Source organism: Nothoprocta perdicaria, unplaced genomic scaffold (genome assembly GCF_003342845.1).
Source record: "Nothoprocta perdicaria isolate Ctin4 unplaced genomic scaffold, notPer1 scaffold_357, whole genome shotgun sequence".
NCBI lineage: Eukaryota > Metazoa > Chordata > Aves > Tinamiformes > Tinamidae > Nothoprocta > Nothoprocta perdicaria.
In genome coordinates, this window is record NW_020455596.1 from 526,455 (window position 1) to 538,615 (window position 12,161).

The following is a 12,161-nucleotide window of genomic DNA, read 5'->3' on the forward strand; positions in this document are numbered from 1 at the left end:
GCCTGCAGGTGGAGCAGCGAGGAGAAGAACTGCTCAGCTGCAATGTGTCCCGTGAGGGGGTGACATTTCCCCGATTTGCCCGACTGTTGTGCACACTGTACGGTTAAAGGGTGAGAGGGCCGGGCACGATTTTTTTTCATGATACCCATGAGCTGAGGTCAGGGTGTTCGGGGAAGCTGATTTGCCGTCCGGGGAGATCTCCTCCCACAGTGCGCTTTACAAATCCGTGGCACTTGGGTAAACTGCAGCCACTGCATCTGCGGAGGGAAAATATAATAATCGGAAGCTGCAGAGTCCAATCTCCAAGGCAAAATACACAGGTACTGTTTGCTAATTGTTTTAAATGCTGCAGCTCTTCCTAGGGACAAGTAGGCACTTATGGAATGTGAGCTGTGAGCTGCATTATTACTAAGACTCAGCCAATTATTCTTTCCAAAAAAGATTAGAAAATCAGGATAAAGTGGAAATTTTGGTGGCGTTTCTGGAAGGCTAATTTAGCAAACTATTCCTTTTCAAGTTGGTTTGTTCTCTTAGTGCACATTGGGTCATATCTGAACTTCTGATGATGTCTTTGCCCTAAAAATATCCTAGTCAAGGAACGAGAGGGTATTTCCCTGCCCTCACAGAGTGTTTTTTGGGGAAAAAACATATTTATTTATATCCAAAGCACTTTTCCAAACTATTTTCCTGTAAGTTTGTCCTATGGATCTCTCGCGTACTTACCGTTTTTTAAGCTATTCTTAATTCTTTGTTTTACACTAAGGAGCCTCTTCCTGCCGAATACTGCAGAGGTTTTGGTTTTGGTTTTGTTCTGTTTTTTTGTTTCCCAGCTGCCGCAGGGTTTCTAGCTGGTTCCTTGGATCGCTGCTGGTAAGTGCGGCGCTGAACTCCGGGAAACCATCGCCTGGGTGGCAGTGCCGGCTCCCTGGGCAGCGGGACAGCGTCAGCCCTGCAGACTCAGCAGAAAAGAGGCGCGCGGAGCCCAGTGCCACGGGCGGGCGAAGGACGTCCCGGCTCAGAGTCTCTTGGGACTCTTCCCGTGTGCGCCCTGCCTGGAAGGGTGGCGTTGGCTTCATCTCTGGGGATATCAGTCCCACGGGCTGGAGGTTCAGGGTCCTCTCCCTGCCCTTTCCCAGTGCCCTTAGGAAGCAGGAGCTGGAGCCGCTGCTCCGGAGTGACTCCCGGTTGTGCCGTTGCTGGCGCAGGGCTGCGAGGCGTGGGAGAGGCTGGGGGGCTGTGCAGGAAGACGGGCTGCGTGAGACGGGCTCCGAGCGAGCGGCCTCGCCGCCGCCGCTTCCGCGGGGCTAGTGAAAGCGAAAGGCTTTCACGAGGGCTCTCGGAGGAGCCGTGGCGTTGGCGTGGGGAGGAGCTGGGCACCGCAGACACAGCTGGAGTGGCTCTGCTCGGCCACGGGCGCCGCGGACGGCGCTGCCCTCAGGGTGCCGCCGCCGGTGGTGGCTCTCACCAAGGCGCGACCTCGGTGGCACCGGCTCCCGCGGCTCTTTCCCACCCGATCCGAGTCGCTCGGCGCCAGCAGGACGATCCCAGCTCTCATCCAAGCGGGTGTGATGTTGTTGTCCTGCCCCAACTTTTCCTTGATGCCTTTCTGCACTGCAGGCTTCCCAAAGCCGCCTTTTATTCTCACTTCTCCCTGTCTTCTTTGAGCAAGAGCTAGGGCTCAGCTTGGCTGCTCCGGCGAATACCCACCCATAACAGCCCCGGTCGTGGTGCCCGGTGCGTGTCGCTCTCAATGTCATCGTGTGTTATTCCACAAGATTTGTGCCAAGATTCTGCCTTATTCCTCAGCCGAATGCCTATTAGCTTCCTTTTACAAGGGACTAATGTAAATTGATTACAGGGCTGCTTGTGTTTCCAGGTAAAAACCAGTGTTTTGTGTGTATAGAGAGAACGTATTAATTGTAGTGCAAATGTTATGCTAATTATTCTGATTACTCTGGGCGTAATTGCAATGTCATCATTCTGTAGTTGTAATATTATAATCTTTTAAAACAAGCTTTAAAGTAATTGTTATGATTAGAATCATTCACGATAGAGCCCTGGTGATGCCCTGCGCCGCACGGGGCTGGAGGAACGCGCCGCGGCCCCGCGGGGCAGGGAAACCTGGGGCTCCCGGCTCAGGGAGGTGCCCGTGGACGCCACGGTGCATTGACCACCTGTAGAGCTGCCTCTTTCTGTGCACTCACACCCACAGCATCTTGCAGCCTCGCCTCCCCAGTGGTTGTCTAACATCTCTCTTGCTGCTGGAGCAGAAATAAGGCAGTTTTTTTTTTTGCAAATTGTGCTTAAAACCTCTCTGTCTTCTCTGCTTTCAGGCTCTCCTCCGGACGGGACTCATTATGGCAGCCGGCGAGTTCAAAGGTGAGCTGTTTAGCCTGGGGATGTTGGCAAGCCAGCGACTCATTCTGCTTCTCTCTGAGTGCATTTAGGTGCATTAGGAAAATTTAAAGCCAGGTTTGCATTTATAACTGTATTTTCCACCTCTGTGCAAAGAGAAAAACTTGAGGACTTGCAAGAATACCTGTGGACAGCGTGGGCTCGAGGGTTTCCTGGGATTACCTCTCAGCTTCCCACCTCTATTCCTGCATTTCCCGAGGCAGATGGGGTTGCAGTGATGCAGCCCGAGGCACAACATGGTGTATAGAGTCGCCCCCAGACCCCGCCGTGTTCGTGCCTGCCGCGGGGAGCCCCTAGGTTGTTCTAAGGCAGCGCCCAGCTCGGGGCAGGGGTGGCCAAAGCCCTGGCACAAAGCTGCTGGGAGACGTGGGAAGTGTGGGGGCCACGCGGCAGGTCCCGGTGCTGCGGGAGCGCTGCCGGCGCCGCGGGATGCAGGGAAGCGGGAGCCCATCAGGAGGCGACCGGTACCTGCCGGCTCTGTGTCCCGGGCTGTCACAGCAATGACCGGCTAAGGCCAGGCCTGGAAGGGCCGAGCCCTGGGCCAGGGCTGGTGGGCCCAGGCTCTGAGCGCGGGGAGAACCTCTTGGGAGGCGCTGAGCCCGCCTGGGCCCGGCTCGCAGGAGCCCTGGGCAGGGTCTGCACCCCGCAGTGTTGGGAGCAGCCAGTCAGGGTGGCACTGACCTGCGGGGTGGCCGGATGACAAGGGAGGCCCCATGGCAGAGGTGGGCACGTTACCCCCAGCCGGGCCCTGCATCTCGGCTCCGGGAGCTCGGTTAGACCTTGCCAACACGGGACACGAGGGCATCCCGGTCCAGCAATGCCAGAAGGGCTTTTCCTTCTGCCCCCTTCTGCCTGGCACCGCGCGGGGCACCGGCCCTGCTGCGCGGGGCGCTGGGCGCTGGGGCTGGACACGCGTCCCCCTTTGCTCCCCCAGGGACCGAACTGAGCATCCTGCTCGTGGGAAAAACTGGCAGCGGGAAGAGCGCCACGGGGAACACCATCCTGGGCCGCACAGCCTTCGAATCCAAGGTAGCGCCGCACGCGGTGACGAGGGGTTGCTCCAAAGCAGAAGGAAGTTTTCAGGGAAGGAAAATCGCTGTCATCGACACTCCCGGCCTTTTCGATACCAGGGAAACCAATGAAAAGGTGGCGGAAAAGATTAAAGACGCCATTCGCCACCTCTTCCCGGGGGTGCATGCCATCCTTCTGGTGATGCAGCTGGGCCGAATCACGAACGAAGAGAAGGAAGTGGCTGCCTGGATAGCAAAGATCCTGCGCTTTGAGGCACAGAGGTACACAATCCTCCTGTTCACCCGAGGAGAAGAGCTTCAGAAGCCGGAGGATATCGAGAGTTTCATAGAAGGCAGTCCGTATCTCAAGGAGCTGAAAGCAAAGTTTGGAAACAGGACCGTTGTTTTCTGTAACAAAGATGCAGAGAAAAATGATAAGCAGGTTTCAACGCTGATTAGTATGATTGATGGGATGGTAGCAGCTAACTCTGAGAATCCGTGCTACACACAAGAAATGATGAAGGAAGATATTTGGGGAGTCTTTCGAAGGTTTTGTACTATACTTTAGAAGACGAAGATTCTGTTACACAGGAAACAACATCTTCATTTTGCCTTTTTCACTGCTCTCTGAAGCCCACAATTTCTCCTTCCTTTCCTAGTGTTGCTTTCTGTCAGCCTTTAAGTCCTGCACGGCTCTTTCCCACGATCTCTGGGGCTCGTTTGGGCATTGGCCCCGGCAGGGCCACAGCGGGGGACGTGTTTTGCTCTGCCGCCCTCGGGCTGCGTGTTGGCATCGCTCCGGGACCGGCTGCCCTGCTGGAGACGGGGAGATGGTCGGGCCCTGGCGGGGCGCGGTGCTTTCCAGCACCCTTATCAGGCGTCAGGCGCGGACAGGCTAAAACGAGCGGAAACGCCTGATCCGGGAGATAACAGGCCTTGCATTATGACCCCTGGGCGTGGCTGTAATTGTTTAATTGTATGTAATTGCTGGGCCGGAAGGAGCTTTCAATAAACGCTGCGCCTCGCCGTGCTGAGAAGGGTCAGTCCGTGACGGAGCCCTTGTGCCCGACGGAGGACGCGGGAGCCGCGCCGGGGCTGGGCGGGCACTCGGGCTGCCCCGGGGCCCCGGAGTGCCGTGTCTGTCGTGAGCTGCGCTCCGACCCGCGAGCGAGACGTCCCGCTCCTCGCGGCCGTGGACACAGAACCCCAGGGTCCTTAAGGGTGGAGGGGACCCCTGGAGCTCCCCCAGCGCAGCCCCTGCTCCACAGGGACACCCAGAGCACGGGGCACCCGGTGGCACCCAGGCGGCTTGGGGAGATGCCCAGAGCAGGAGCCTCCGCAGCCTCCCTGGGCAGCCTGGGCCAGGGCTCGGGCACCTCCCAGTGCAGCAGCTCTTCCTCCCGTGGAGATGGGACCTGCTGGGTGTCACCTTGTCCCCACTGCCCCTTGGCCTGCCACTGGCCACCACCGAGAAGAGCTCGGCCCCTTCCTCCCTCCATCCTCCCCTTGGGTAGGATGTTGATCAGATCCCCACTCAATCTTCTCTTCTCCAGGCCAAGCAAGCCTAGCTCACCAGTCTCTCCTCACACAAGAGATGCTCCACTCCCTTCATTATCTTTGTTTCTTCTCACGGGACTCCCTCTGGAAGCTCCATGTCCCTCTTGTCCCGAGTGGCCCAGAGCTGCCCCCAGTGCTCCAGGTTTGGCCTCCCCAGGGCTGAGCAGAGGGGCAGGATCAGGATCCCCTCCCTGYCCTGCTGCCAACGTCCTCCTGGTGCAGCCAGGAGCCCCTTGGCCTCCTTGGCCACAAGGACCCTCCTGCCTCGTAAGTAACTTGGTGTCAAGCAGGACTCCTAGGTCCCTATCTGTGGAGCTGCTCTCCAGCAGGTCAACCCCTAATCTGTCCAACACACAGTCTAGTGTCCAGCTCCGCAGCGCCTGGCTGCTGAGGGTGTCCCTCACCCTTTGCTGGCCGGGTTTCGTCAGCAGTCCTGGGCTCACTGGGCGGCTGCAGCAGCTCTGCACTGTGCCCGCTCCGGCTGTGGTGGCCCCAGGGCTCCTGAACGCTTGGGCAGCACCCAGAGCAAAGCCCCCTTCTCCGCGCTGCCGCGTGCGCAGCGCCCGCCTGGGCACGAGGAGGCAGCTCTCACRCGGTGAGCCCTGCGGGGCGACGCTCCTGCAGCGATGCGTGCCCTCCAGGAGCTGCCCAGCGCTCGGCAGCGGGCACTGGGAGCAGGCGGAGCCGCCGGCTCCTCCCTTCCCTGCTCGGGGGTGTCTGCAGCGGCCGTGGCCACCGCGGCCCGTGCCGGCCCGGCCCGGCCATCCCCGCCGCGGCACGTGCGCCTTGGTGGGACGAGGAGCGGCGCGGCCGGCGTGGGCAGCACGGGGCCGGGCTCGGGGCGCGGGGCGGCGCGGGGCAGCCCGGGGCAGCGCTGCCCTGCGGGGCGAGCGGCAGCTGCCCGCGGCAGGGCGAGGGCAGAGGGTCCCTTGCAGAGCACCGGGGACACCCGGACGGGGCGCGGACCCTCCCGCCGGCCGCCGCTCGCACTGCTGCCGCCCCGGGGGGCACGAGGCCCTGGCCCCGGTGTGCGTGGAGGCCGGAGGGGGCCTCGGCAGCGCTGCCGTCCCGTGGGGAGCCCCGGGAGCGGGAGGAGGGGGTGCCCCCCGGTGCTCCTGGGCTCTCCCGRGTGCAGCCGGTGAGCGCCGCGCGGCTCGGAGCGCAGCACGGAGCCCGCCAGGACACGGGCGAGCAGCAGGGCAGGGCTCGGGGCTCCCGCGGACGCGGGACGAGGGGCTCCGTCCCAAAGAGCCCCCCGGGGCCCGGGACGGCGGTGACGCTGCCGGGGCGCCCTCGGAGCACCCGCATGTGCTGCGCCCCCCACGGCCGCGGGCGACGGGGCCGGCCGGGGGTGCAGAGGGGCCGGGGGCTCTGTGGGTGCAGAGGGGCCGGGGCGGCCGTGCCGGCTGTGCCAGGACCCTCTGCAAACGCTCCGAGATGGGCGAGCGTCCAGCCCGGGAATGTGCAGGACAGCTGGCGCCCCGTGGCCACCAGCCAGCAAAGAGGCTTTTCCCGGAAACGAGAGAGTTCCTGTAAACAAGTGAGCTCGCATAAACGAGTGAGTTCCCGTAAACGAGTGAGTTCCCGTAAACGAGTGAGTTCCCGTAAAGGAGCGAGCTCTCCCAAACGAGCGAGCTCTCCCAAACAGGCGAGCTCTCCCAAACGAGCGAGCTCTCCCAAACGAGCGAGCTCTCCCAAACAGGCGAGCTCTCCCAAACGAGCGAGCTCTCACACACAAGTGAGTTCCTGTAAACGAGAGAGCTCTCATAAATGAGCGAGCTCTCACCAACACATGAGCGAGCTCTCACCAACACACGAGCGAGCTCTCAGCAATGCAGACCCACCGTGTGCCTCGGGCAAGGGGCAGGGAGGTTGGCGTGGCCAACGAGCTCGCCTTGCCGCTGCCCGGCTGCTGCTTCCCACAAGGACACCCAGGCTCCGGCTCTGCTCCCGTCCCCGCTCCGTGCCGGGCTGCCCTGTCCCTGCCCGCTGCTGCCCCACGCTCTCGCTTCCCCCGTCCCTGGGCTGCCCCACCAGGCTCTCCCCGGCACCAAAGGCTCTCTAGGCAGCACGGCTGGAGCACGTCATGGGCCACATCACACCAACCCCTGCGCGGYGTGCAAACAGTGCGAGGAAGAGCTGCTTGGACGTCATGGAGAGCTAGGGAGATGCTGCCGTTGCTGGGAGGAGAGCAGCTGGGTGTCAGTGAGAAAACAACCGAGAAAATCCCAGACCCCCAGAAGGGCTGAGGGTGGCAGGGASCCCTGGAGCTCCCCCAGCGCAGCCCCTGCTCCACAGGGACACCCAGAGCACGGGGCACCCGGTGGCACCCGGGCGGCTTGGGGAGATGCCCAGAGCAGGAGCCTCCGCAGCCTCCCTGGGCAGCCTGGGCCAGGGCTCGGGCACAGGTGCAGGACCCTGCCCTTGTCCTTGTTGAACCTCATGAGGTTCCTCTCTGCCCAAATCTCCAGCCTGTCCAGGTCCCTCTGGATGGCAGCACAGCCCCCCGGAGTGTCGGCCACTCCACCCAGCTTGGGATCATCTGCAAACCTTCTCAGGGTGCACCCTGTGCCCTCGTCCAGGTCATTGATGAACAAATTGAAGAGCACCGGGCCCAGGACTGATCCCTGGGGGACACCACTGGCCACAGGCCTCCAGCTGGACTCGGCCCCATTTATCACCACCCTCTGAGCTCTGCCATCCAGCCAGCCCTCGACCCACCTCACCGTGCACTCGTCCAGACCACACTTGCAGAGATTTCCTATGAGGATGTTATGGGAGAGGGTTCCAAAAGCATTGTTGAAGTCAAGCTAGACAACATGCACGGCTCTCCCCTCGTCCAGGTAGCCAGTCATCTCATCATAGAGGCTATTAGGTTCATCAGACCTGACTTCCCCTTGGTGAATCCATGCTGACTACTCCTGATCACCTTCTTTTTGTTCACATTTCTAGGGATGGTCTCTAGGATGAGCTGCTCCATCACCTTACCAGGGATGGAGGTGAGGCTGACCAGCCTGTACTTTCCTGGGTAATCCCTCTTGCCCTTTTTGAAGACAAAATCCAGGGCTGAACATGGAAAACTTGTCACAGAGTAGTTGTTTGACTCCTCTTTGTTGACTAGTTTTGCTGTGATGGGAAGAGGAATGGAAGAGCCAGACCTATACAGCATTGTACGTCAGGGAGTGCTTTGATTGCATAGAGCTCCACATGGGTGATGGGAAAGTCAAGTGCTTATGGATCAGGGCAAGGGAGAAGGCCAACAAGGCTGCTCGCCTGGTGGGAGTCTGCCATAGGCCACCCAAGCAGGACGAAGAGACAGATGAGGCATTCTACAAGCAGCTGGCAGAAGTCTTACCATCAGTAGTGCTGCTTCTGGCAGAGAACTTCAACCAGATATCTGTTGGAAATACAGTACGGCAGAGAAGAAACAGTCTAGGAGGTCTGTGGAGTGTTTGGAAGATAACTTCCTAGCACCGCTAGCAAGCGAGCCTACCGGGAGAGGAACCCCGCTGGACTGCTCTGTGCCAACAGAGAAGGACTGGTGGGCCATGTGACATCATCTTTGGCATTGTGACCTCAAAATGACAGAGCTTTCAGTTCTCAGTGAAGTTTGGAGAGGCGTGAGCAGGACCACTCTGCTGGACTTCTGGAGGGCGGAGATTGGTCTAGGACAGTGGTTGGGAGAGTCCTTTGGGAGACAGTCCTGAACAGGAAAGGAGTCCAGGAAGGCTGGATTTTTCTCAAGAAGGACATCTTAACGGTGCAGGAGTTGGCCGTCCCCGTGTGCCAAAGGATGAGCCGGAGGGGAAGAAGACTGGCCTGGCTGGATAGGGAACTATTGCTGAGACTCTGGAGAATAAAGAGTTCACCACCTTTGGAAGACGGGGCAGGTAACTCCAGAAGAGAACAGGGACATCGCTAGGCTATGTAGGGAGGAATTAGAAAGCTGAAAGCTCGGATGGAACTCCATCCAGCCATTGCTGTAAAGTGAACAAATAATGTTTCTACAAATACATTTACAAGAAGAGGAGGGCCAAGAAGAACCTCCGTCCTTTGCTGAGTGCAACAAGGAACATTGTCACCAAGGATGAGGACAAGGCTGAGGTTCTTAGTGCCTTCTTTGCCTCAGTCTTTAACATCCAGATCAGTTCTCCTCAAGGTACTTGGCTCCCTGAGCTGGAAGACATCTATCGAGAGCAGAATAAACCGCTCATAATCCAGGAGGAAACGGTCAGTGAGCTGCTACTCCACTTGGACACCCACAAGTCTATGTGGCCAGATGGGATCCACTCAACAGTTCTGAAGAAGCTGGCAGAAGTGCCCACCAAGCCATTCTCCATCATCTATCAGCAGCTGTGGTCAGAAGGGGAGGACCCAGGCAACTGCACGCTGGCCAATGTGATGCCATCTACAAGATGGGTTGGATGGAGGATGAATGAGGCAAAGGCTCTGCACGTGGTCTGCTCAGACCGCAGTAAGGCCTTGCCATAGTGTCCCACTGCCTTCTGCTGGAGAAGCCGGCAGCTTGTGCCCTAGGTGGAGCCTTCCCAGCATGAAGAACTGGCTGGATGGCTGGAACTGGTGAATGGAGTTAACTCCAGCTGGTGGCCAGTCACTGGCGGTGTTCCCTGGGGTGAGTGTTGGGACCAGTCGTCTTTAACACCTTGCTCAACAAACTGGATGAGGGGATTGAGGGCACCCTCAGCAACCCTGCAGAAAACAAAGCTGGGGAAGGGGCTGGAGCACAGACCTTGGAGGGGCAGCGGAGGGGCCTGGGGTTGTTTGGTGTGGAGAGCAGGAGGCTCCGGGGAGCCCTTGTCACCCTCTACAACTACCTGGAGGGAGGTGGTAGTGAGGCAGGGGTCAATCCCTTCTCCAGGATAACTATGGATGGGGCAAGAGGAAATGGCCTCAAGTTGCACCGGGGAGGTTTGGATTAGATCTTAGGAAGAATTTCTACATGGAAAGAGTGGTGGAGCACTGGAAGAGGCTGCCCAGGGAAGTGGTGGAGTCACCGTCCCTGGCAGCATTGAAGAAACGCGTGGATGAGGCACTTAGGGACATGGTTGAGCAGGTGGTGGGGATGGCTTTATGTGTGGACTTGATCATCTCCAAGGTCTTTTGCAACCTTAATGATTCTATGATTTCATGGTTCTATGATATGGAAGTTCCTGGGGTTACAGCGAGAGGAACCTTCATTATCTGAGAAATCGGGGTAGCGGCAGAGGGAGTCCCACACAAGTCCAGCGCACCCCATTCAGCCCCAGCCTCTCCTCACACCCAGCCATGTCCCGAGAGCCCCACATGGGCATCATGATGGTGCTGGCATCAGCACCATCATCCGGCTTCTCCCCAGCCCTCTCCCAGCCTTTCCCTAGGGACTCTCTACACTGCTGCCAGGTTTCCCTTGCTGCCTTTGCTGGACTAGGATTCCACTGGTGGAAGCTGCTGGGAAGGAGACTCTGTGGTGGAGGTTGATCAGGAGCAGAGTCCAGAAAGCAGGAACAAGGATACAAGGTGAGCTCCAACAAACCTCGGGGCTCATGGAAAGGGGCTGCACCAACAACCACACCACCAACCACCACACCACCAACAACCACACCAACAACAACCACAACCAACAACTGGATGCTCTGCCGATGCCCCTGCCAAAGGCGTGCCAGGCCCCGATCGCCACCGCAGCCCGACAGCTCCCCTGACCACACGGAGCCCAAGGGATGCTCCATGCGGACAGTCCACAAGGCAGGTTGCAGATCACCCCTTGCCCCCCAATGCCCGTTCCTCCTCCTTCCTTCCGCAGTGCCCGTGCTGTGCAATGGCTCTTGCAGCCACCTTCTGCGCGGCCGCTTTGGCGTTAAGGCCGAGTCGGGACGCTGACAGCACCTCCCAGACCCGGGGAAGCCTCTGGGCCCCTTTGGCATCCGGGCTGCCCAAGCCCTGGGTGGGAAGCGGGACCCACAACGTGCAGCCTCCCCCGTGCCAGCGCCGCCGCCTCTCCCCACGCAGGGAGGAGCCGATGCCTCCTTCTGCTCCCGCGGGACACGGCGGCACTTGTGCTCCGCTGGGAACACAGGGGGCTCGGAGGATGGGCCAGCAGATCCAGGGAGCAAAGACACGAGGGGAACAGTGGTGCCGGGTCCGGCACGCTTGGGGTGCACTCAGGCTGGTGGCAGCAGGACCCCTCTTGTCCCCAAGGGTCTTGTCCCCAGGGGTCTTGTCCCCGTGCTACCAGGGACGGTCCCAGGGATGGCTCTTCCCAGCTCGCGGGGCGGCAGCCGCGGATGGGAGCGCGGCCAGCAGAGACGCTGCCCGGCTGCAGCGCGCTGCCGCACGCACACGGGCAGCTGCCTGCACGCGTTAGGGCTGGCGCGAGGAGAGGGCCAGGGGGTGCCCTCGGAGCGAGCGCCCGTGTGCTCGGGGCGGGCACCCCGGGGCCCTCGGAGCGCCCGTGTGCTCGGGGCGGGCACCCCGGGGCCCTCGGAGCGCCCGTGTGCTCGGGGCGGGCACCCCGGGCCCCTCGGAGCACCCGTGTGCTCGGGGCGGGCACAGGGCGCAGGGCAGCGCGCAGGAGGGAGCCCGTCCCCGCGGGAGGAGCCAGCGCCGCGCGGCCGCCTCTCCGGCGCCAGGACTTTGCCTCCCGCTCCCGCTCCCGCCGCTGCTTCCCGGGGATGCGCGTTGCTCAGCGCGGAGCCGCTCCTGGGCAGCCCGTGCCTTGCGGGGCTGCTGCTGCGGGGCCAGCCTTGCTCGCAGGGACAAGGAGGGTTCCTCGGCGCTGTCCACATCGCTAGGGACACCTGAAGTGAGGAGCGGCGAGGGGCGGCGAGGAGCGGCGAGGAGCGGCGAGGGGCGGCGAGGGGCGGCGAGGAGCGGCGAGGAGCGGCGAGGAGCGGCGAGGAGCGGCGAGGAGCGGCGAGGGGCGGCGAGGAGCGGCGAGGGGCGGCGAGGAGCGGCGAGGGGCGGCGAGGAGCGGCGAGGAGCGGCGAGGAGCGGCGAGGAGCAGCGTCCTGCCACACAGAGCAGCGCGGAGCAGCGTTCTGCAGCGTGGAGGGGGACGGTCGCCTGCCTTGGCAGAGCGCCTGTTGCAGCGGGACAGCGCGCAGGTGCCGGTGTAGGGGAGGGACAAGTGCAATGGTTTATACTGGCGGGGGAGCTTGCACAGCAGCAGGGCAGCCCCAGGGC

The 12,161-nt window shown here is 60.9% G+C and overlaps 1 protein-coding gene across 1 annotated transcript in view; it reads left to right on the plus strand.

The window, feature by feature from the left end:
* Nucleotides 1-272: 272 nt before the first annotated feature.
* LOC112951563 overlaps nt 273-12,161 on the plus strand; it is a 14,293-nt gene continuing 2,404 nt past the window's right edge. Inside the window, exons 1-7 of the mRNA XM_026044270.1 lie at nt 273-320; nt 2,334-2,379; nt 3,350-3,989; nt 6,593-6,720; nt 8,182-8,393; nt 9,006-9,401; nt 12,023-12,082. Of these exons, the coding sequence (XP_025900055.1) occupies nt 2,358-2,379; nt 3,350-3,989; nt 6,593-6,720; nt 8,182-8,393; nt 9,006-9,401; nt 12,023-12,082 (1,458 nt within the window). The 5' untranslated portion in view covers nt 273-320; nt 2,334-2,357. The remainder of the gene's footprint in view (nt 321-2,333; nt 2,380-3,349; nt 3,990-6,592; nt 6,721-8,181; nt 8,394-9,005; nt 9,402-12,022; nt 12,083-12,161) is intronic.